Source organism: Neomonachus schauinslandi, chromosome 7, assembly GCF_002201575.2.
Source record: "Neomonachus schauinslandi chromosome 7, ASM220157v2, whole genome shotgun sequence".
Classification (NCBI taxonomy): domain Eukaryota; kingdom Metazoa; phylum Chordata; class Mammalia; order Carnivora; family Phocidae; genus Neomonachus; species Neomonachus schauinslandi.
In genome coordinates this window covers 118718265-118744152 of record NC_058409.1, presented here as the reverse complement: position 1 = coordinate 118744152, position 25888 = coordinate 118718265, and the positions used below count along the sequence as shown (strand labels likewise).

Below are 25888 nucleotides of genomic sequence, written 5' to 3'. Positions count from 1 at the left end.
ATTTATGTGTGATAGATTTGTCTATTACAGCACTGTTTGTAATAGCAAAATATTGGGAAAAATCTAAACACTTAACAGAAGATTAGTGAAATAAATTACAGAATGTCCAATAGGCTTTGGCAGACATTGAAAATTATGTAGCAGAGTAATATATAATGACATGAAAATAGTTTCATGATATATTAAGTGAAAACAGCAATATGTAAAATAAGATGTAAAGGATGATACTTTTTAAAAAAAAAAATTGTAATATATTCAGGGCCACCCCTGAGATATATAAGACCCTGGGAATTTTTTTTTTTAATGAGATACCTCTCTATATAAACACGTACAGTCACTCTGAATTAGAGTGTCAGCACCATACTAGCAGTCCAATCTCAAGCAATCTTGGCAAAGAATACCCTGCTGGCTGGTGGCTCACCAGGCTGCTTTCTGGGAATGAGGGTCTGGCTCTGAGCCATGGATGACTCTACAGGCATGAGACCCGGAGCTCTTTGGAGCAGTTTGTTGACCCCATGCATGGTGAAAGAGAAGGAGTATAAGGTCAGAGAATGTTCCACAAGGGAGAAACAGTGCCTGAGCCCATGAGAAACCCCAGTCTGGGCTCAGAGTATCCTACCTGATTAACACTGCCAGCCTTGGCTAGTCCCAGGCACTGCAAGAGGACTTAAAAAATTTTGAAGAAGATGCTTCTAGCAATTAGTATCCATGGGGAATTCAGTTTAGGCTCAGGGCACTCTAGCTACATTGTCCTAGCCAGTCCCAAATGCCAGAGGAAAACTTAGACAATTCTGATGAAGGCCCTCCAAAGCTGGGGGTGGGGAATGGTGCCTGAAGTATGAGACTGGGACAGGTGATTTTCTACTGGAGTCTAAGGCTAGTACTGATTGTATATGCATTGAAAAATAATTAGGAAGATTCACCCTAAAATTATGAAAGTAGTTATTTCTAACAGTGGGTGGGTTATGTTTTTTCCTTTCTATTTAAATAACTTTATAAAATTTTTTACGATGTAAAGGAATTATTTTTGATTAAGGTTTTTGTTTTATTTTGTTTTTAGAAAGAGTATAAATGCAAATAAGATGAACTAGCTGCGATGAAGGTTATGTGTGAGCATTTCTAGTACGTGGTCACCACTGGAGCTTACCTGAACATTTTTCCCAGTCGTAGCAGGTATCATAGCCACAGGATTCTTTCTTTGTGCTATTGGATGAAAGTTTTCTCCTCTCAAGACCCCATTCTAGCTGTGGACCATCTTGGCAGGAGCCAATATGTAGAAAATGGAGTTGCTGATTATTTAAACATTTCTCTGCCAAAAACTTACAAGCAGATGAAGTAAAGTAATGGCTGGTGTCTGTATCAAACACACAGAGATCTTCTGAATAATGGCTGCCCAAGAGAGGAAAGCAAATATTTATATATGAAGACTAGAAAAAAAGAGATGGCAGGCAGTCAATATAATATGTAAACTTACCACCCAGTTTTCTTCCCCTGCTCCCCCCTGCCCCCAGCTTCTCTTCTTTCAGTTCTTCATCTCATTTTACATGCTCTGCAGTTCATGTTTCTAAAATTTCATCTTAATCTTGGTCTTTCCCAATTGTCTTTGAATCAAAGTCTGAATTCTAAAATTCTGGTAATCAAGATCCTCCACAATTTGACTCCAATTAACTTTCCTTTCTAGAATTATTTCCCTTTCCTTCCTAATCTCTATCACCTGACAATTGTATTGATAATTTTTGAAAATTATAAGATTACTTCTCCTTTGCTGGCATCCCATGCTCTACTCAATCATCTTTGCATTGTCTTTCTTCTCTGCCTATGTGTGTCCAGTTCAATTCCTGGCTACACTTTGAAGCTAACCCCTGGTCAAACTGGTCCATGTAGTCTGTACTGCCTCAGAACTCTGTAATACTCAGTAATCGCAACACTAGAGTCTTATATCATTACATAGCTTTGCAAATGTACTGTGATTGAGTGCATGAGCTTTTATGTCATTCCCTGGGTAACTTGCTTAATCTCCCTAAGTAGATGATGGGTCCTGCTCCCAAGAGGTAACCAGTGGCCACAGTCCTTCTTTTGCTGAGAGGATAAAAGGTCCTTGATTATTCTAAATTTGAGTTTCTTCTCAGATGTCAGTTTTAGAGTTCACAATCAGGGCATCAGTGTGTAAATTTATCTCCAGGAAGTAAAGGCCTCTCTCTATGTGCAGAGAACTTAAGCTGTGGGGCCAGTTGCTTCTCACAAACACCTTCAATGCTGTGTAAAGGAGAACTGAGGACTACAGAAAGAGGCTAGAGAGGTAGGGAAGAGCTGAAACTCAGTTCCAGAGGACAGTCTGCATTCTCACAATTTGGTATTGCAAAGATAAAGGTTCCCTCTGCATTAAATGGGCACTATGAGTGTTGCACGTATTCCCCAGAAGGCCTGGATGAGGAGACTCCAGCAGCAAGAAGTTTCATGGAGGACCACTTCTGGTGAAGACTGAGGGGTGTAGAGAGGACCACCTTTGTGCTGAATTATATTTGTGGAATTATACAGAAAAATACCCTAGAGTTTTCCTAAATAAGTAAGAAGTCCCTATAAGTGTTTGTTCACCTGCAGCACGGAGGAACATGAGAGCTACTCAGTGTTAAAAGTGAAGGGTAACAACTGGGCACAGTCTGTTGTCTTCCTATCCCAATGTTCAGTCTTTCTCCTCCTCAGTCAGAGGACTCTAACTTTATTCATAGGGCCTATGCATCCAGCCAAAGAACTGCACTTCATAGCCTCCCTTGAAAGTACATGTGGCCTTATGGATAAGCAAAGGTTAATGAGATGGAAGTGAGTGAAGGGTCTTACAAGAATTCGCCTTAAAAAGAGGGAAAATGTCCATTGTTGATCTTCTCCCTTCCTGCTCCTGCAGAGCGATCTCGGACCATGAAATAACTTTAAGGACGGTAGAACAAGAGCAGGACTGAGCCTCAGTCCTACCTGCAATGAGAGAGTTGCCATACTAGCCCTAGATTGCCTACCTCTGCATTTATTTTGTGAGATAGAGAAACAAAATTTTATTTTCAGCTAACACTGTTTTGAATTAAATTCAATTGCAAGTAGCCCTTAAATTAAGAATCACCCTTGACTGTCCTCAGTTTGTTCACATAAAGAAAATGCAGTTAGGGGCGCCTGGCTGGCTCTGTCAGAAGAACATGTGACTCTTGATCTCGGGGTTGTGAGTTTGATCCCCACACTGGGTGTAGAGATTACTTAAAAAAATATAAGGCAGTTATAACAACAAAAAGGAGATAGCTGTCTAGTCATGGCAGTCACAGGGGGATGTATCATTTTCATTCTTCATTCTCTCTACCCCAGCATGAAAAAATAAACTGACAAAGGGGTATGTATATGTGTGAAGTCTGTGCTCATACTACTGTCTCTATTCTAAGCTTTTGGAGTCATAACCTTGCCCTGTGTGTAGGGGGAAGAGGAAGGCTTTGAGATAATTGAGTCTGAAACCCATTATGGACAGGAATAGGTCTTCATGAACAAAACTGAAAGTTTAATAAACAAATGCCATGCAAACTTAGGGAATGGGGCTGAGAGATAATTAAGAAAGCTTGCTACCCTGTGGGGAAGAAATCAACACAGCACAGGGGGTATTAGTTATGTGAAAAATTAATATGTTTCGTGTTTGTGCTTCAAGAAGCTCAGCTCCTCTATCAAGCTGGTTACACTAGACTGGTTTTCCCATTTTCCAAATACAGTCCATAGAGTATCTCTCACCTACAGTCTTCTTCTGGAGACATGCAAATGCATTCAGATCCCAACTGTTTTTGTCCTGGTTGACAACGGCCCTTTAATTTTGTCAAAACATCTGAAACAAAAGAAAAGGGGTAAAGAAGAGTGCACAGCATGTATTCCAAGTGGCAAGTTTGGACTTAGGAGGAAAGGCAGTGGTGAAAAGTTCTCACTTATCACCTGCAGTCCGGGCATTCATTTTGCCTTTTCCAAATATGCTGTCATGAAATATTCCATCTGAAAAGTCCTTTCTAGCTCTCATGAGCTGTCATTTTCCAACCTAAAATTGCTGTTAAGTTCAGAGAACTGAAGAGAATGGAATTGGTGAAATTTCTGTTCATTTGTTCTTCAAATATTTACTGGGCGACTAAGATACTCTCAGCACTGTGTTAGGTTCTGGAAATAGTGGATTGAGTAAAATTTCACCCAGATTCTATGCTCACAGAGCTTAGAGTTTTGTGAGGGCAGAGTGACATTAATCAAACACACGCATACAAATAGAATTGCTCATGTTATTCGTGCTATTAGAGAGAAAGCATATAATCAAGAAAACTGACGTCGTGAGGAAGGCTAGGACTGGGAAAATGGAAAGAAGAAAGGGAAAATGTTTGCAGCAGAGGAACCATCAGGCGTGGAAGTTCAAAAGAGAGGCAGCATGTGATTTTCCTGGAACTGCAAGAAGGCCCGTGTGGTTTAAGTGCAGAAAAACAAGAGCATGGAACAAGATGAGGCCAGAGAGGTGAGTGTGTGTCAGGCTGTGTGGGGGCTTACAGCGCTTTTGAAAGATTTTTGCCTTTATTTTATAAACAATGAAAAGTCTTCAGTGGGTTTTAAACTGGGGGTCATAGGACAAAATCAGGTCTGGATTCTGAAAAAGAAATTAATTCTGGCTTCTGTGTGGAGAACGGATTTGCTGAAGAGGCACGGTGGCCAAGAAGGCTACGGGTAGACAATCTATGAGATGATTATAGTAGTTCAGGTGAGAGAGGATGGTAATTTGGACCAAAATGTTGAGTTGGAAATGGAGAGAAGTAGATAAGTCTGTGACATATTTAGCAGGTTAAATGGATGGAATTGCATATTGTGGGTAAGCGGTGAGAGCTGCAAAGTATGATTCTTAGGTTTCTGGCTTGCATTAGACAATAGACTTTGGTGCCTTAACTGAAATAGAAACTATTATAAGATGCTTAGTTTTAGGGAGGCAAGGGTAATGACTCAAGAGTTCTTCTCTGCATATGTTAAATTTATGGTATCTTTAATTTCTTTTTTAAAAAAGATTTTAATTAATTAATTAATTTGAGAGACAGAGTGCACAAACAGGGGGAGCAGCAGGTAGAGGGAGAAGTAGGCTCTTTGCTATGAAAGGAGCCCGATGCGGGACTCGATCCCAGGACCCCAGGATCATGACCTGAGCTGAAGGCAGAGCTTAACTGACTGAGCCACCCAGGCATTCCTAAATTTATGGTATCTTTAAGACACTCAAACAAACTAGATCAAAACAGATACATAAAAATGTGGCTATTTGGGTTTAAGCTCAGCGGAGAAGTCTGTGCTAATGAATTAAATTTGTTATTATTCTTTGGGGACTCCTTGAAGCCATGGGTGTGGGTGAGATTCCCCAGCAGGAAAATGTAGCATAAGGTGAGGGGACAGATATGAGCCTGAAGAACTCCAACATTTAACATCCAAGCACAGGCAGGAGGCTGCCAAAAACAGAGAGCAACAGCCAGAGAGGTGGAAGCTAAACAAGATGATGTTGTATACTGGGAGCCACAGAAAGAATAGGAAGAGGAAGGTCAACACTGTTGGGTGTTCCTAAGAGGTCAAAGGAGATGAGGATAAAATAATATCCATTACTTTTAGCAGTACAGATGTCAGTGACGATGGTGAAAATTGTTCTTTTGGGGTAATGCCTCGAAAGTCAGATTTTCTTACAAGAAGAATCCATGGAGTAATGCAACTCCTAAATGGAGCTGTTTATCCCTGCATGATATTCTAGGCACTAGTATGTTATGGTGGGAAAAAAAACATAGAAAGAATGAAAACAAGAGTGGTCCCTTGTTTTGCATGAATGTAAAGGACACTGTGAAAACAGACATCAATCAAATAATCATAGTAATTTTTTTTTTTTTTAAGATTTTATTTATTTGACAGAGAGAGACACAGCGAGAGAGGGAACACAAGCAGGGGGAGTGGGAGAGGGAGAAGCAGGCTTCTTGCTGAGCAGGGAGCCCGATGCGGGGCTCGATCCCAGGACCCTGGATCATGACCTGAGCCGAAGGCAGATGCTTAACGACTGAGCCACCCAGGCGCCCCGATAGTAATGGTTTTATACATAAAGGCCGTGATAGGTATTTTGAAGAAAGGGAACATGGTTCCAGAGACCATATAACAAAAGACCCCAACTGAGAAATACGAGGAAAGATCCACGAGGAAGTGAGGCTTGATCTAAGACAAGCAACTCAATAGTGTGTATGTGAGCAACGGAGATTAAAGTAGAGGGAGTAACACTTGGGTATATTATATGGATGGGGAAGTCTTGGTTGTCTTGGCTTACATGAAGATCCATCCAGAGGACGTTTAGACTGGTTGAACTGGACCTAGAGCTGACTTCCTGAGCCTATTGCATGAAACAAACTTCCCAGGACTGAATCTGACTAATCCACAGAATCACAATGGGCTTCCGGAAGCAAGTAATCATCGAAGGATGGCAGTAGGCAGCTATAGCTAGATATTCTGCCACGTTAAATGGCTGAACAGGAGGCCAAGCTCACGGTTGCTCCTTTTAGCCTACCAGGCAGAAGGTTTGATGAGGGAAGGAGGTTTATGTTAGAGGCAAAAATAACGATTTTAAAAATTGGCACGTTTTCTTCATAGCAATGAATTCCATAGCATTTCCTACTCTCATTCTCTGTCAGGAAACTTATTCCTTCTGGTGAAGTCTGGCCCATAACTTTCCTGAACATGGAGACCTACAGCTGCTGGGAAGGCCTCAGATACTAAGCTTTTCCATTGACATGGGATTATTTTTCTTTGTTGTAGAGCTATACCTCTTTGCGCTTCGGAAATAAATCCACACTTAGGTCAGGGAAGGACCCCCGAGCTGTACATTGTTTCCAAAGAGAACCAACTTTCAAACCCTTGGCACTACTGATCGGAAGTTGTCAATGATCACATGCAAGGAGTCTGCCCCCTCAGTGTGTCAGGCGGAAGTCAGAACTGGCTGTCAGCTGCCCATACCACCCGGCACAGTTAGTGAAGGACATGGAAATGAGAACATTGTGATCTCTGGAGTACTGAGGTCGAGGGGATCTTCGGGAGGTGTCAATTTCTCGGGAGGAGGAAAAAGTAACCGTGGAGGCATGCACCATCTCATCTCCTCAGGAAGCCAGACCTTTTTCATGTTGAAATAATTAAAAATCTTTTCCTAACTAAGGATGGCCTGAAAGCCTCTTTGTCTGTCTCACAGCTCCCACACACTGAGAGGAAAGAGTGGTCAGTTTTATTGATGATTTTCTCTCTCTTTCTGACTCCCCTCATTGATCTTTTTGCCAATGTTGTTGGAGAGAAAATATATGAGATAGGATGTTTATTTACTCTATCTGGATATAGAACATCTCATTCTCTTTCAGATTGGATTATAATTTCAATTTCTTCTCCAAACAAAATCATGGGTGTGTGTGTGTGTGTGTGTGTGTGTGTGTGTGTGTGTGTGTGTGGACAGTGCTGTTATTTGTATAGAGAAGATACTACCTAAGATGCCCAGAGGATTTTAACTGTGTGAAGCCTGTGGTTCCCGCCCCGATCAGGAGTCAAGTGAAATCCAGCCACAATATCAACTTGAAGTTCTCACAAATTTCCATGATACCTCTTTATCAAGAGTTTTAAGGTTATTTTAATAGGTTAAAATTTTCCCCTTTTCTTCATGCATTATGATAGCCTAGAAGAGGGTATGGAAGGCCAGATGGCAGTGAACTTGGGGAAGGAGTACAGCTGTTGCTCAATGTTCTCGTTGACCCAAACTGCCCGACCTTGGGTTTAACTTAGGCTCTCTATACCTTCTGCTTTTGCAGAAGCAAAATGGGCCTAATCATATCTGATCTCAGACACATCTCCCAGGATTCTCTCAATAAAAATGAGACCTGCCTTGAAAAAGCATGCTGAAAAAGTTGGAAGATATGAATTAGTGGAAGCCCTTAACTGTCTTCCAAGTTACTGACTCGCCAGACTGTTTTCTCCAGCCTCTCTATGGCAATTGCCTGATGTTGACCCTCCAGGTTTGTGGGCTCCTCTGGTTAGAGTAGGCAGTGAGACAGTAATGAGCAGGACAGGGATGGAGCAGAAAGGCACCTGTTAGGCATCAAAGGGGAGTGAGGTGTTGTTGTTGCGGTGAGGAAATCCTAGGGCAACAGCAAGCTGAGGCTATGTGGTATCTTCAGATGACTTTTCTCTCATTATACCATTTACACTGTAGTTTTGAAAGATCTTGGCCCCTAAAATCACCGTGACAGTTCTGATCAATCCAAATAAGGAAAGGAAAGGGGTGGTACCTGCATTCCTGGAAAAAGCAGGCTGCCACCCAGAAAGATCCCACCTACCGCAATGAATATTTCTCCTCCAATTACTCAAAATACAATACAAGTTTGTAAACAGAAGAAATCCAGGGCAGTTGCTCGCTGGAGTCTGCCCGTTCTTCCTCTGAGAATGGACTTTCGCTTTAATAAGCTTGCCCACACCGCTCATCTGCTCTGTCTGGTCTGTCCTTGAATTCTTTCTTGTGATGAGACCAAGAGACCAAGAAGAGACCAAGAGGCTCTTGCAGTCTCTTTTGGCAACACTCTCTTTTACAGCCTCACGTTTCTGCCCCCACCAGCAGAGCTACAGGTTTATCAGTGCGTGTGTCTCCTAATCTACATACGCCGGTTGTTACTGTAACTGTATAAATTGATTAACTACAGCAAGTGATAAAATAAAGGAGGAAAGAAGGAGTTGTTTTTATAGAAAGTTGAGAATTTTGAACAATTAAAAGTGATTTGCAAAAATTTTGCTTTAACTGGGGATAAGACTACTGTAAAAGATTATGAAATATATATTATATATATAATATATATATATATAAATTTAAAAGCCTTCTCTAGTCAACTTGTTTCAAAAGTGCCTTTAAGTTTTTACCTCTCTTCAAAACAATGGTTCTCAACTCTGCATGCATTCTGGTTAGCTAGAAGAGATTTTAAACAAACACCAAATACCAGGCCCTCCCCAGCTCAATGACATCAGAATTGCGGGATGGGACCTAAGCAGAGGTGATTTTTAAAAGAAGTGCCCCACCTGGAGTTAAAATATTGTTTTAGAGGAACTGATATGGGATAACATAGATGATGAATTATGCATTTGTTTTATTTGAGGAAGAAGTCTTGGAACTCAAACAGAAGACTCTTTAGAAAATAAGAGCTTGGTCCTACATTGGAAAATGAGTGAATAATCGTGCATTTCTATATTTTAAGTTAAAACAAAATGCTTAGGTAATTAAAAACTAGTATGCATTACTCTTTTTATGGCTCTCCACTTTAACCACATTTTCAGTTTACCATTAATTCTGATTTTATTAGGGCGCCTGGGTGACTCAGTCAGTTAAGCGCCTGCCTTTGGCTCAGGTCATGATCCCAGGGTCCTGGAATGAAGCCCTACGTGGGGCTCCCTGCTCAGTGGAAGTCTACTTCTCCCTCTCTCTCTGCCTGCCGCTCCCCTTGCTTGTGCTCGCTCTCTCTTTTTCTCTATCAAATAAATAAATAAGACCTTTTAAAAAAATTCTCATTTTGTTAGATGTTAAATTCAAATATTGAAGCATCTATTAGAAAAGAAAATTGACCTCACTCTCTAAAGTTTGAAGATATCTACCTGACCAATAACTTCTTATTTGCTGTCTGACCTCATCATGACACAGGTTGAAATATAAAACCCAGCCCGTAGTGGAATCTTCTGCTTTCTCCTCCCAAAACACACTCAGGAAATAGCACCACTGTGGATGCTATGCCACCAATCTTGGGGGGCACCTTCTTAGCAGACCCCAGAATCCTGAGCTGCTACTCACCTTTCTCACAGGTGAGTGAGTTTGAAATGGGCGGTGTCCAGGAGTCCTCACTGCATGTGTACCTTGATGGCCCAGCAACAGCAAAGCCTTTGGGGCAGGTTAGCTCAATGGATTCACCAATTCCATATAATCTCTGAAATGGTGAGATCGTTAGAACTTCCTGCACAACCGGCTTGAGGCACTGGGTCTCTGGAGGCAGAGAAACATTTTGGATTTGCTTAGTGGAGCAGAATACTCAACATATATAAGCAGACTTTAGGCAGCCCAAGAGGTGATTTTAATGCGACTTACTGCATGGGTGAAGCTTTAATGCCATGTTTTGATCAGAAAACTGGGGGTGTGGGGATAGAGTATCCCAGGCTTCCCCTGAGAGACTCCTCCACTGTGACACTCCCTTTAGTTCCATTATCTGAGGTTCCCTTGCTAAGGAAGTCACTCCAGAAACTTCCCACTTTCATTACATTATTGGGACTTTTTCCTTTCAAGACATATTTTTTCCCCTCTTCTCCCCAGCGTGTGTTCCCAAGAGCAAGCCACCACAATGTGGATGACCAGAGGCAGACGTCCTAATTGACACTGGTCTCAACTCTGCTTCATGGGGCTCCCTAATAACTCTTTGGGGTCCCTACTTGAGCCTTCTGGGAATCTTATTTTGACTTTACTGTAGCCTACAAATGGATCTTTGTGGAGCCTACAAACTTCTCCTCTCTTCCTCAGTAAAGGATGTGAACACGCTCTAAGGAGAAAACTGCATTTCACATAAAATCCCATTTCTGATACATAAAGAGTGTAAGTATCATTTTCCTGGGACTCAACAATTTGCATGAATTTGGACATCATGCAAGGCAGAGGTCTGAGGTTCGATGTAGTTAGCTGACTTTTGGGATTTCTTTGTAAGCACATGCTTTGTAGTCCTGCGTCTATGAAGCTAAGATACAGGGGCATGAGAACTGAAATAGGAAGACATTTTGGAATTGAATTTTACCAGATGAATCCTGTTTTCTGCTTTGCTAGACCTTTTCCCCAGAGTTACGAAAAAACCATACAAAGTAGTGATCTGAGGGTGGGATTTTGCTCTAGTTATATGGGGCACATTCATTCTTTAGAGCAGTCATGCAAAAAGTCTGCCGGTGTCTCACGTTGGCATTCCATATCTCCTCGCCTCCAGGTCCTGTCTGGTAAACATCTGAAGTACTGGTATCCAATAGTTGTGAATCCAGTAAAGCATGAGATTTCAACTTCTTCCCCAACTGAGTACAGTTTCTTCTCATTCTAGAATTAAAACAGAAACCAACAAATTATCGATGCCACAAACGATATCTCTAAACACCTCGGGGTAGTCCTGGATTCTTCCCATTCCTTCACTCCTGGATCTACTCAGTCACAGGGCTCCTCTCAATTTCTACTTCTAAACATCACTCAAAATTCTCTCTTTTCCTTTGCCATCATCACTGCCTTTGTTCATGGCATTTAGGATCTCTTACAAGCACAACTTTCTAACTGGGCCCTCTTCTAATCCACCTTCCATATTGCTGCTCTAAATTGATTAAGATTTTTTGTTTGTTTGTTCTTGTTTTTGCTTAGAAACTTCCTCCCCACTGGATATGGCATGGCCTATTACTGCAAAAATTAAAAACCTCTAAACTTACCCTATAGTGGTTATAAACTGATGAAATAGTGTATTCTATATATGCAGAAAATACAGGGATTTGCTGTGGTGGCTAATTGACTACAAATCATTTAAAAGTGTTACTCAAACTATGGACTCTGAGAAACAAACTGAGGGTTCTAGAGGGGAGGGGGGTGGGGGGATGGGTTAGCCCGGTGATAGGTATTAAAGAGGGCAGGTATTGAATGGATGTTATACGCAAACAATGAATCATGGAACACTACATCAAAAACTAATGATGTAATGTATGGTAATTAACATAATATAATAAAATTTAAAAAAAATGTTACTCAATTCCTAGTAACCCAGGGGTCATTATATATTTTCCCAGTTATGTGTAATTAAAGTACAACTACTGTCATGTAGGAGTTCACTAAAATCTTCAAGATAAAATGGGTTTCACACTTCTTAGTGTGGAGTATTAGATTTAACCCATTTTACCATCCTCACCTCTCACCATTTGCTCCCGTAAAACCTACCCCTCACAGAACAAAACCATCTGCCATTCTTTGAACGTAATATTCTCACTCATGCCACCATGTCTTTATCGGGTTGTTCCCTCTATGCTCCACACCTTCTGTCTTCCCTTCTCTCAGGACCCAACTCAAATAGAATTTCCTCTGTGAGAATCTTCACTTTCCCAGCTTCCTGAGATGCACCATTCTCTCAGTTCTGGGGGAAACTGGTACAAAGCCCTATTTTTATAATGTGTGCTACCCTGCAGTTTCATTACCGACACATGAGTGGCACCACCACTAGCAGATTTCTGCCTCACACATCTTTACAAAGGCTTAATAACTCTGTTGAAAGAATGCAAAACACGATCCTTCTTAGGGGGCAGTAATATAACAGTCTTTTTCCTTACTGAGTGGAAGAAAATTGCAAAGAATTGACTAGGAAGTTATTCTCTGTGAACCGAAATCACAAATTTTGAGGGAGGTGAAAAAAAAAAAAACTCGATTGTCAACTTTTGTTATTACTTGGCCACACAGTACAGCTTGTCTCCTGGAAGATGATTAATTTCCTGACTACAGAAAGATTATTCTACGATTGGTTATTACGGCTGTGGCTTTGTTTCTAAGGGAAATGGACTAATGAGTAGCATTAACGATTTGGATGTTTTATTCAAAGGCTGCACATTTCTTCTTGCATTCCTCCCCAAATAAATGATGTTCCTAAGCTTCTGCTTCTATTTATCTTATGAGGCTGTAACCTGTAAGTGCACGTTGCAACCATCACGCTTCCACCAACACATCTGCTAGACTGACCGAGCAAGGAAACTTTACCTAAAGTCACTGTTGCTTGCCAACAGGGATGGACAAGTACCTTCCTGGGCAATGACACGGTTGCTCTAGCCTAGAATGAGGCATAGCTGCCTCGGTCTGGGAACAAGGGGTATTTTGCTACTTGCAATCCCAGAAGGTGCTCATTAGGAAAAATCCAAGTTGTATCACTTGTGAGTAAAAACTACTGTCAGTAGAGATTAGGTCTTTAATAAAGAAGCAAAAGAGAACAAAAAGTAAACTTATTCATAGGAAGGGAAACAGATCATCTAATTTTATAAAAAAGAGTCATTCGAATAATGAATCACTGCTTAAACCCTTTGTGTGCTTTTAAAATTAGAATGTTGATCATTTTAACAGTTTTTGTGAAACTGCCGGCAAAAACAGGTTAAAAAATTACCTGGACCTGACCAAATGTGATTTTGAGGATTATGCTCTAGGCCAGGGACTAGCACAGCTCCTCTATAAGGGGCCTCCGTAGCCCAGAGCTGCGACCCCTCACCTCCGCCACCATAGATAATACGTAAGTAAATGAGTGTGATTGTATTCCAATGAGACTTTGTTAAAAAAAGAAGGAAAGAAAGGAAAACAGATGGCAGGCCAGATTTGGCCTGTGGGCCATAGTTTGCTGACCCCTGTTCTAAAGGACTCTTTCCCACAGTGCGGCTCTGGACCGAGCAGCAACAGTATGACCTGGGAACGCGTTAGATAAGGCAGTTTCCGGACCCTGCCCAGGACTTGTTGGATCAGAAACTCCTGGCATGAGACCCAGCAATCCGTGTTTTAACAAGCCCTCCAGTGCACTGTAGAGTTTGGGAATCTCTGTTCTAAGGACTAAATGACATTACCTCACTCCAAAATATTTCCTCCCCTTAAAATCTTTAGGCAGAAGACGAATACGGAAGGGACATTAGCCCGGACTATGCTCCATAGATATTAATTTGCTGGCATTGGAGAATTGAGGGTTATTGATCTTTGATCATAAATATGATACAGTTGAAAAAGATTAATTTAAAGGCTTCACTGAGTTAAAGAACGCTAAAAAAAATGTTTTTTTAAAGGTAAAATTGATTAGAAGCCTGCCTTCTGTGATCAATTTTAAATATTATATGTCTCTAATTTATATCTAAAACCACTGACCTGTCTGACAAACATATTTAGTTATTGTAAATCATAGAAACCTTGTGGCTCAATGAAAAAAGATAAAATTAAAAGGTATTAAAACCACACTGACTGCTTAAGAATTCTACAGGTTTCTAACCTAAGGCATTACAGACTCCACACCTCCTGTGACTAGGTTGCTTCTCTGAAAACATGCTCAGACTCAGAAATAAACCGTCAGATCTTCAGATTCTCACAAGTCATCCGAAACTATATTGTGGCCAAGCTCCACTTTCCACTCACATAAGTGGACCCTTAGCTTAGGAACCGGTAGCGCCAAGAAATGCAGGCAACCTGCTGTCTTTGGTCTAACAACCAGGTGTGAAGACCTCTCCAGGGAATTCAAGACAGAGGCATGGTAGAGTGTTTTTAAGTATTAATTTTTAAGTCAACGGAAGATGATTAAACTGGGAAAACAATAACCTTAAATAAGAGAAAATGCATACTTTTAAAATTCTATCTTTTGGATTCCAAACTTGAAGTGAAGGTCAGGATGCCTACCCGGATAAATCCATTTTCCGGAGGAACTGGCCGAGGACACCCGGAATCTGATTCTGTCTCAGGGAGGTCTATTTCTCTCACTTCTTCATCATCACTGACACATGGCTGTCCACTAAAAGGGAAAAGTAAATATGTGTGTATAATGTAACAAATGTGTGTGTGTGTGTATATACAAACCATTTACATGTGTATGTGTATGCATATATATACAAGTGAGAAAACATTAGAGAGGAATGGGTAGCACCAGATCCACCAATACCCCACTAATATACTGTGTTGGAATAGGTAAAATTCTGATTCTTTACTCAGCAGTAAGAAAATAAACATTCCCCATCAGGCATCCCTACTCGTTCTCCATGATTGAAAACGTGCAGTGCTCCTCTTGCCGCTTCTCACCCTCACAGGGTTTCCCTCCTTGCTGGGGGGCAGGGTTGTTGCATTCTCGGGTTCTGGATCTCCTATAAGTAACATCACACGTGCTCCAGGAAGACCAGCAGCTCCAGCTCCCATCCACCGCATCTGGAACACAGGAAGCATCCCCGCCCATCCCGGTGCAGCTGAGAGAGTGTGGGGGCGGGGGAGGGGGGGTGAAGCCAGGCCAACTTGGTCTCCTTGCTTTTTAGCTTTGTGATTCTTTGAGGAATATCACAGGGCTATTGTGAGGATTAAAAGAAATTAACTGTGACAAGGGCCTGACACCTTGCCTGATTTCCCTTTCCTGTTCCCACAGCCTGAATAAAATGGCAACAATTATGAATCATTTTCAACTATCAGCAACGTATCACACACACATATATAAATATGCATGCACATATGTATAAAGACGAACTTCTTCTGAATATATATATCAAATTACTTTCTTAAATGTAATAGAATACATTCTTACCCCCAGGACACATCCCCTTTCTGAGCAGGATTACAGGTAGCCATGAAGATTACTTAACCCCGTATGAAAACTTTGGTGGGGGCTTAACTTATCTCCAATTACAAAGAGATCGTCATTCTACATTATACTACAGAAGAGACTTATAACAAGAGTATCACATACTTTATTTTATAGTATGGTTTATTATTTTATTTATTTTATGTTACAGGCATTGTGTTGCCTAGTCTCTCTCTCTCTATATATATATCTATATCTATATATAAAAACTTCAGGTACATACTGGCATTGTCCCCATTTGATGGATGAACGGATTGAGGCATAGAGGGGTTGGGTGACTTTCCCAGGGTTACACAGCTGGTGGGTTACAGCGGAGCCTCACTCTCACCAGGGCTGTTTGACTTTAGAGTCTAATTTTTCACAGGCTTCTTTTCCTTGTGAGTTTGCATAAGGTGGAAAATAAAACTTTTGTTTTCCTCGACCAACCTAGAACACCTTCTGGAGGGGAAAAGGGGCCTCCCCACAGGAAGTCACGGATACTCACTGGATTTATAGTCCGGCGAGCGTCTCTCACAGTTGTCTCCGTAGGTGCCGCTCTGGCAAACACACAGACACTCGGTCCCCGAGAGCGTGGCGCGGCCATTATTAGGGCACGGAGCGCACCGGCAAGGGTCAAACCTGGCCGCGTAGTCTTGAAAAGCTTTCCTGAGGTTGCTCCGTCTTGTCACCGCACAGGGGATGTTTCTCACCAAGTCCGTGATGGGAGCAAGCTAAGAGCAGATGGTAGAGAGGAGGTGTGGGCCACCACATCCCTTGGGCATTTGTTGCCATCACTGCTCAAATCTCATGGACGGAGAGGAAAGGTCTGGAAAATCCCACACTTCAAAGGGATTATTGTACAATATAGCATATTTGCCTATTGAGCCAGCGGAGAAAAACCCTCTGCATGAGGGCAGGGAGTTTCTTTTCTTTCCCTTCTAGAGAGGGCAGAGCAGCTATCTGCAGGATTAGCTGGCTTCTCTTGTCCCTAATGTGATGTCTCTGGAGCTTACCTTCCCTGGAATTCTGGCAGGAAGGAAGCCTCACGGGAGGTGTCGCTAACTTGGACTTACATCACGTTATTCAGTAAGCATCAAATGCATGCCTCAAGTCACTGAGAGGGGTGACCAGGAATCAGGCGGCTCATGCACGCTCTGCCAAAACCTCATTAGGTTTGATTCAAGCAGAAAAATCCAGAGAGGGCGAAGAGAGGCTTTCTGTGTTCTTTTTTTCCAGGAACAGGATTGGCTTTTGGTGAGACCAGATGAGAAAATACGGAGCAGGAGAGATGAACTTGCCCGTAGGATGAATGGAAGAATTACAGTAACACATAATGGAGCTAACGCAAAATCAGAGCTCATTTTATTAACATTTTAAAACCTCAAAGGAATGACTATGTAGTGAAGTGTATGAGTCACAGGTGTCCAGATGGGTGGCCAGATCTCATTTTCCCATCATAGCCTGTAGAGCTCAATGTATCTTCATGTTGCATGTAAATTATTCTACTTCATAATGATTGAACTCCTTTATCTTCATTTAAATGAAATGAGCAGAATAGCTTTTTTGAAGGCCTTAAAAATGTGCTTATGTTTTAGTCGAAACTGGTTCTAAATGGCATATGACAGATATGTGGGCAAAGTATTCCATAAATAATAAAAATCACCTTTTTATGTAATCACAACAAATATAGGACAGGTAATTTTAATCAATGGTGATAGAAACAGAGAGCCAAATGGGTCTAAGATCCCATTTATCCCACAGAGCTATAAATGAAGATTTAGGCATGCTCATGAAATAAAAAGTTGTAAGAAAAGTACACAAATCAGATTTATTGTATAGTTGGGGAGCTGAAGAGCACTACTTAAGGCAAGTTTGAAGAATTGTATTTACTAAATTCCCCTTCCTGAGGGTGCCTGTGTGGCTCAGTCGGTTGAGCATCTGTCTTTGGCTCAGGTCAGGATGCCAGGGTTCTGGGATCGAGTCCCGCATCGGGCTCCCCGCTAGGTGGAGAGCCTGCTTCTCCCTCTCCCTCTGCCTGCCACTCCCCCTGCTTGTGCTCTCTCTCTCTCTCTGTCAAATAAATAAATAAAATCTTAAAAAAAAAATTCTCCTTCCTGGTATTTTATGTATGCTAAGATTTCTAAATACTGTACCAGAGGATGCTCATTTGAATAGCAAATGCAATCGATGTGTAATTTAACATTTTTAAAAAGGTACATTGTGCATGCACACTAAAGAAAGACTTTTCCTTTATCATCTGCGAGGAAACCGGAAAAGGAATTGCATGGTGCGCAATTTGGGCTGCTAGAAAACCACTTTAGCTCTCTTACCCATAATATTTCTAACTCTTACCTCAAAGTCAATCACAGCAGGATTCTCCTTTACTGATTCTAACCACTCGGAAAATTCCTTCTCCGCAGGACCAGAGTTCCCCTTCTCCCACACCAAGGCGGCGGCGTACTTACTCCTCCCGCCTCGAGTCAGGGATATGGATTTCTCTGCTCCCTGCAAAACCGAACCTGCAAGGTATTTCAAGAAAATGACTCCTTTAGCTTTACTGCACATTCAAACTTTAAAGAAAAGCCTATTCGCACAGGAGGAGAAGTAGATGGTAGTCATGTAGCTCCATTAAATAAGTTAGTGAAAAGCAAGAGAACACTCCTCCTCATCCCTACAGGGAGTTTAGTAATAGAAATGATAACAGTGTTAGCAGTTACCTTTTTTTAAGCAACTTGTATATGCTAGGCACTTTGCACTGATTGCCTTAAGTTATTCTCACAACAATCTTGAGAAGTAGGTATTGTAAACACGGGCACTGAAGCTAGAGGTAATTTAGCCTGGAACACATGCACAGTTAACTGGGGGTGTGGTGGGGGAGCAGCCTGGGGTGTAAATGCAGGCCAAGTCCAGGCTACTCAGCTCCCTGCTCTTGGATGCCAAAGCTCCCACTTTTGATGTATATCAGCATATGTCTTGGGCCTTCAGAATAACACAGATCACCTGGTTTCTGATAACTAATCAGTTGACTGCCAGGCTGGAGATTTCCATTTAGAGCAGAAAGTTGATAGAATGCTTTTAAGCTTAAAGACAGGTGCAAAAGCACAACTAACCAAAGAGAAAGAAAAAGTTAAACCTCAGGTTAAGAGTTGGCACAATGTTTCTTTAGAAGCAATGACATTTAACGTACACAGCACAGATCTTTTATACAAAATTTCAAAAAAAAAATTCCTATGAACTAATGATGTCTTTAACTAGTAAGGGTAGAAGCTGAGTAATAGGAACATAGTGAGAAATAAAAGCAAATGAAGAGGAGGCTAGTGATATGGGTGAGAGTTAATGGCATTAATTTGGTGTTTATTCTGCAGTACGGACTAGCCATGCCTCCACTGTTTAGAAATTCTATAGTAAGAGTCTAGAATGATCAGCACAATGGGTGAAATACTCTCTCTGTGAAGAAAGTAGTATAATCCCGTTCAAAGTGAGGTTGCGTAAGATAACACAGAGGGGTATAAGAAAACATTTTAGAGGTTTTTGTATTTATTTATCATGTAAAAAAGGAGAGAAATTAGTGTTTGCCAATATATCATGTACCAATGGTCAGTAGCTCTGACATGCTATTCACATTTGGCTTGATACCATGTATTTCATGAATGGGTTGACACGTACGAGTTAATATGATAAGCATGGGATCCTGAAAAAGGAGTGAGCAGTAAGTCCGTTTACCGCTGGAACAGAACTCTTTTTTTTTTTTTTTAATTTTATTATGTTATGTTAGTCACCATACAATACATCATTGGTTTTTGATGTGGTGATCCATGATCCATTGTTTTCGTATAACACCCAGTGCTCCATGCAGTACATGCCCTCCTTAATACCCATCACCGGGCTAACCAATCCCCCCTGCCCCCTCCCCTCTAAAACCCTGTTTGTTTCTCAGAGTCCATAGTCTCTCATGGTTCATCTCTCCCTCCCGATTTCCCTCCCTTCATTTTTCCCTTCCTTCTCCTAATGTCCTCCATGCTATTCCTTATGTTCCACAAATAAGTGAAACCATATGATAATTGACTTTCTCTGCTTGACTTATTTCACTTAGCATAATCTCCTCATACAGCAATTCAGTAATGTGGCAGGATACAAAATCAATGCACAGAAATCAGTTGCTTTCTTATACACTAATAATGCAACTGTAGAAAGAGAAATTAGAGAAACAATTCCATTTACAATAGCACCAAAAACCATAAGATACCTTGGAATAAACCTAACCAAAGAGGTAAAGGATCTATACTCTAGGAACTACAAAACACTCATGAAAGAAATTGAAGAAGACACAAAAAGATGGAAAAACATTCCATGCTCATGGATTGGAAGAATAAACATTGTTAAAATGTCTATGCTACCCAGAGCAATCTATACCTTCAATGCCATCCCGACCAAAATTCCAATGACATTTTTTAAAGTGCTGGAACAAACAATCCTAAAATTTATATGGAATCAGAAAAGACCCCGAATCGCCAAGGAAATGTTGAAAAAGAAAAACAAAGCTGGGGGCATCATGTTACCTGATTTCAAGCTATATTACAAAGCTGTGATCGCCAAGACAGCATGGTCCTGGCACAAAAACAGACATATAGACCAATGGAACAGAACAGAGAACCCAGGTATGGACCCTCAACTCTGTGGTCAAATAATCTTTGACAAAGCAGGAGAAAACATGCAATGGAAAAAAGACAGTTTCTTCAATAAATGGTGCTGGGAAAATTGGACAGCCACATACAGAAGAATGAAACTCGACCATTCTCTAACACCATTCACAAAGATAAACTCAAAGTGGATGAACAACCTCAATGTGAGACAGGAATCCATCAAAATCCTAGAGGAGAACATAGGCAGTAACCTCTTTGACATCGCCCACAGCAACTTCTTTCAAGATACATCTCCAAAAGCGAGTGAAGCAAAAGCAAAAATGACCTTTTGGGACTTCATCAAGATAAAAAGCTTCTGCACAGCAAAGGAAACAGTGAACAAAACAAAGAGGCAACCCACAGAATGGGAGAAGATATTTGCAAATGACACTACAGATAAAGGGCTGGTACCCAAGATCTATAAAGAACTTCTCAAACTCAACACCCAAAAAACAAATAATCAAGTGGAACAGAACTAACTCTTGCAAGTGAACAAGTGGTTTAAAAAGATTCCAGGAAGGGGCGCCTGGGTGGCTCAGTTTGTTAAGCGACTGCCTTCGGCTCAGGTCATGATCCTGGAGTCCCGGGATCGAGTCCCGCATCAAGCTCCCTGCTCGGCAGGGAGTCTGCTTCTCCCTCTGACCCTCCCTCTCATGTTCTCTGTCTCTCATTCTCTCTGTCTCAAATAAATAAATAAAATCTTTAAAAAAAAAAAAGATTCCAGGAAGAAAATGCATATTGAAGATGATACCAATAGTGCAAACATAAGCAAAACCAACTAGTAGAAGGAAGAACAGATGTTTCTACTTCTTACACAAGCTTCTCGTAAGCCACAACGTGAGACTGACACCAAAGCTGCCCAAAACATATCAAAAATTTCAAGGAGTTTTTAATGAAATATTAATTTTTCATTATAATATGAGCAAGACAATGAAAAATTCTGTTTATTTCATATAGGCTATCTTTCAAAATTTTCTCTTTTCCACATTTGTATATATTTTTGTGCATAATATATTTTTAGAATACTACATTTATAAAGTTCATTAGTATTTTTTTAGTAAGTATATTAGGGATATATAGTAAAAAAGTTTTAATGATATCATTATAGATTTTAAAAGTTTGGAGTCCAGTGATTTAATCAAATGAGCTCAGGATAAGACATAGACAAATTATGTTTTTGTGTGTGTTTTACTCTTAAATGTGCTTTGATTTTAGGCAAATTTTCATCATGATTAATAAACATTTGTTGAGAATCTGCTATATGCCAGGTTGAAGACTGAGAGAAATGTAAAATATGCCTTTTGTATTTGAAGGACTTAGACTCTCAATAAGGAGACAAAATAGGTACATAACTAATATTAGCAAAACTATAGAGAAATAAGAAAGGAAGGAAAGAAAGAAGGAAGGAAGGAAGATAAGAAGGGTGGGTAGGGAAGGGAAAGAAATGTGCACAAAAAGACCAACAAAACAGTTTGGCTTAGTGTTACAGAGTGGTACAGCAATTCAGGATTCCTGAGTTAGGTCCATGGAAGAATTCTGCGATCTTAGGCACTTAGGGAGGGACTATGAAAAGACTCTGAGGCAAAGCTAAGATATGGTAGGGGACAATGCCTTCCCAGAATGGGCAAAGACCTGGAATGAGGTGCCATGTTCTGGAGACAGTGCCCATGGACATCTGCTTGAGTTGAAGTTGAAGGTTCAGGTAGGCAAAGAGCACAAAACAGAGAGGATCTGGATGGAAAGTCAAGGAGATTGGACTTCATTCTCTGGGTTTAGAAATGACTACATTCCTTAGAACATTTCATTTTGAGTTGGAGAGTTCACACAATTTAGGAGTATTAGCAATGTGTCACCTGGGTAGCAATGGATAATTGATAAACCAGTGTGGAGACCATTGTAATAGTTTCTGATTTTGCAGTGTCCTCACTTTACTCCTACAAGCTGAAAACTGTGGGTCCATATTTGACATTTTCTCATCTCTTTGTTGGATGAATTTTGTAATTGATAATTGAGCAGGTTTTTTTTTCAGTAAGTACTCAAGAATGTATATTCTCAGAATTCTCTCATGTTTTGAGATGTCTTCCTGTGACCTTTATATAGGAAATTACTTTTTTTTCTCTCTCAGAAACTTGTGGACTTTATTGTCTTATAGCATTGAATTTAGTTATGGAGAAGTCTAAGGACAGACACATTTTGTCGTTTTTGTTGTTCTGTGGGAGACTTGTTCTTTCAGTCAAGATAATTGAAGAATTCATTTTTAAAATCTTTGTATTTAGTAAATTAATTAGGTTTTGTCTTGAAGTTATATATCTGAACAATATTTCCGATGCATATAATCAAAACAAATTTGTTCCTTTATTTTAGGGATATATTCATACATAGTTGTGTTTTTTTTTTTTCTTAACAGTTTTCCTCTTTGATTTTTTGGGGATCTCTATTTCAGGAACACAAATTCCCACAGATTAAGTTATATTTGTCATTCCATTTCCATTAGATTTTCCTTAATAACTGTTAATACCTAAATTTTTCTCTGCATATTATCAATTACTTTAAATCCTTCATATATGTGATTAACTTTCTTGGTTTTATTTTCAGGCAATTATACTTTGTTCTTGCAGCATCTAATTTATTTAGAACTATAATGGTGATATTTTTCAATGTTTGTTTGTCTTTGTACCTTGCTTTGAAATTTGCCTTTTCAATTAATTCTCAAAATCTTTTTGTCTCTGAGCACTTGATTTATTGAATTCACATTGTTGTTTAATTTATTGCATGAAAAACTGATATAGGGCTGGGTGATAGACATTGGGGAGGGTATGTGCTATGGTGAGCTCGTGAATTGCATAAGGCTGTTGAATCACAGACCTGTACCTCTGAAACAAAGAATACATTATATGTTAAAAAAAGAAGAAGAAGATAGCAAGAAGGGAAAAATGAAGGGGGGAAATCGGAGGGGGAGACGAACCATGAGAGACTATGGACTCTGAGAAACAAACTGAGGGTTCTAGAGGGGAGGGGGGTGGGGGGGATAGGTTAGCCTGGTGATGGGTATTAAAGAGGGCACGTACTGCATGGAGCACTGGGTGTTATACGCAAACAATGAACCATGGAACACTACATCAAAAACTAATGATATAATGTATGGTGATTAACATAACATAATAAAATAAAGAAAAAAAGAATCTATATCCATTCTTTGGTTTTATATTACTAGATTATTCATCTGTTTTGCATGTTCTTTTTTTCCTTTTTTCTTTTTCTTTTTTTGCTATAATATGAACGCATAGTTGTCAAACCAATGCTTATTTTGCTTATGCTTAACATGGGCATATACATGTAGATCATCTATATGGTCTGATATTCAAAATTATCTGTTTATTGTTATAGTAAATATTTTTATCTGTTCCTTGTCTGTCTCCCTACGAGAATATAAGCTTCATATTTTAGGAGTTTCTGTGATTCTGCACAACCCATCGTTGTTAGCAGGATGAGTAGCCATCAGTCAGGCAAAATCAGGGAACAAGAGAACTTTACACAGAGGAAGGAGTTGTTTATAATGGCAAGGCACAAGAGAAAGCATGACTTATTTAGGAGACTATATAGTTTAGCTAGGCAGAGAGGGAGAGAGAGAGAGGCAGGAATTTATCTTTAAGGTTTGTGAAACCATGACATGTTTAAGGCATGAGAACTGCATGATAAGGTTTGCCTTGGAAAAGTTTCCCGTCACAGGAAATGTGTAGAATAGATTGGCAGAAGGCATCAGGAGAGGCAAGGGGACCAGTTAGGAGGCTCCCACGGTAATCCGGGGTGGAATAATGAACAGAGTGCATGCCCATGGAAATGAAGAGATGGGGGTAACTGGGAGAAATATCAAGGATGTAGAGTGATTACTTATTGGATATGGAGGCTAGAAAGAGGGTGAAATTAAGCCAACACTCAGGTTTCTGGTGTGGTTGCTGGAGCCTTATTTACATATTTTTCTTAGACACTTTTTTTTTTTTTAAGATTTTATTTATTTATTTGACAGAGAGAGACAGTGAGAGAGGGAACAGAAGCAGGCGGAGTGGGAGAGGGAGAAGCAGGCTTCCCACTGAGCAGGGAGCCCGATGCGGGGCTCGATCCCAGGACCTGAGCCGAAGGCAGACACTTAACGACTGAGCCACCCAGGCGCCCCTTCTCTGAGACTCTTATCAATCTGTATTTTTAATGGTTGTTTATATGTGTAGTTTGTAAGCTCCTTGATAGGAAGGCCTGCTTGACACCCATCTTTACATTACAATGTCTAATGTTGAGTTCGGTCCATGGGAAGAATCGATAAATGTTAAACAACCTAAGTATAAGATCAAGAAAACCTTAACTATTTCCCTTGCAAGTAGTGCTAATGATATTTTATTTTCACCCTCCCCCCCCCCGCCCCGCCCCACACACAGAGGGCTCTGAGGTAGAGAAATGAAATAAAGGAAAGTTAAAAATAGCACAGTCAAGTGTCCTATGGTACTCCAATCACAGCCACCTGTGGACAGGGTAAGCTGCTAGGAGAGAGTAAGTACTCTTACCTTCGTATTTCTCAGACATCTTGTTAGTGGTACACCGGTGTTCCACTTTTGTTTTCTTAAAACCAAACGTGCGTTTCTTTGTTTCAATCCGGACACAGTTTCGGATTTCTTCCTCTGTTAAACCTAGGAAATGGAGTACAGACAAAACATCCCGAGAATGCACCACTGACAATTCAGAGAAGAGGGGCGTGAGGCTCTGGGCACTGGGGAGCTACAGATACTCTGTATCAGCTTCTATCTTCTGCAGTTCCTGTAAGCTGGAATGATTAACATTGAGGTTAACAATGTTGTTAACATGACCTTCGGCTCAGGTCATGATCCCAGGGTCCTGGGATCGAGCCCCGCATCACATCAGGCTCCCTGCTCAGCAGGAAGCCTGCTTCTCCCTCTCCCACTCCGCCTGCTTGTGTTCCCTCTCTCGCTGTCTCTCTCTGTCAAATAAATAAATAAAATCTTAAAAAAAAAAAAAGTCTAAGAGAAGTATGTAAATAAGGCTCCTGTGTTAACAATGAGGTGAAAACCCTCCAGATTCAGTGCTTCACAGGCCCTGCGATGATCCTGAACAGAGGAAGTATTTAAGAGTCCCTGCTGTCTCTCCCTTCAGCCCTGGCCCTAAGAGGCAAATATAAGGTGGCTGTTTCCCATCCCACGGGGCTCATGTGGGCCTCTCCCTGTTGCCTACACACAAGGAGCCTCAAAGCTTGCCTGTCCTACTGGCCACAGCCACTCTATCACCCTGCAAATGAAGAGATGAACACATGTTCTGTGTGGTGCCCCTGTCAGGCCTTCTTTCCGGGCCACAGCTGATTCTGTGAGGCCTGAGTCCACCTCATTTATTCCCCGGTCATCACTTAAAATGGAAATCTTGTTGCTCAGCCCTCCTTCCCCGAACACTCATCCTCATACTTGTCTCCCCTGACTCAGCTGCTCATTCCACCTGTACCTCCAAAACCCTTTTATTTTCTCTCAGAAATTCTGACTTGCTGACCTATGAACTCTTCTCAGTGTCCTCACTGACTATTCTCTTCCTTATCTTCATTCAAGCCTGTACTCCTTGTTTCTCCTGTTGTCTGCGAGGGAGGTGGATACTGCTTCATTCCCAGCCCCGGAGAGCTGGCGTTGATATCCTCCTAGGTTCCCAGTGCTGCCACAGGATGGGAAGTCTTGTCAAAACCCTGGTGCTCCAAGGCTCAGGCCATTCGGTTCTAATGTCTTTAGTCCTCATTGTTCTTGCTTTTTACCAAACCTC

The 25888-nt window shown here is 40.9% G+C and overlaps 1 protein-coding gene across 1 annotated transcript in view; it reads right to left on the bottom strand.

Annotated features, from left to right (window-relative positions):
- C6 (complement C6) overlaps positions 1–25888 on the bottom strand; it is a 61533-nt gene that overhangs the window by 5108 nt on the left and 30537 nt on the right. The window contains exons 10-18 of the mRNA XM_021696508.1: positions 24640–24762; positions 17754–17920; positions 15907–16132; positions 14827–14998; positions 14480–14591; positions 11005–11137; positions 9866–10054; positions 3760–3850; positions 1148–1389 (exon numbers count right to left, since the gene is read on the bottom strand). Coding sequence (XP_021552183.1) covers positions 1148–1389; positions 3760–3850; positions 9866–10054; positions 11005–11137; positions 14480–14591; positions 14827–14998; positions 15907–16132; positions 17754–17920; positions 24640–24762 — 1455 coding nt within the window. The remainder of the gene's footprint in view (positions 1–1147; positions 1390–3759; positions 3851–9865; positions 10055–11004; positions 11138–14479; positions 14592–14826; positions 14999–15906; positions 16133–17753; positions 17921–24639; positions 24763–25888) is intronic.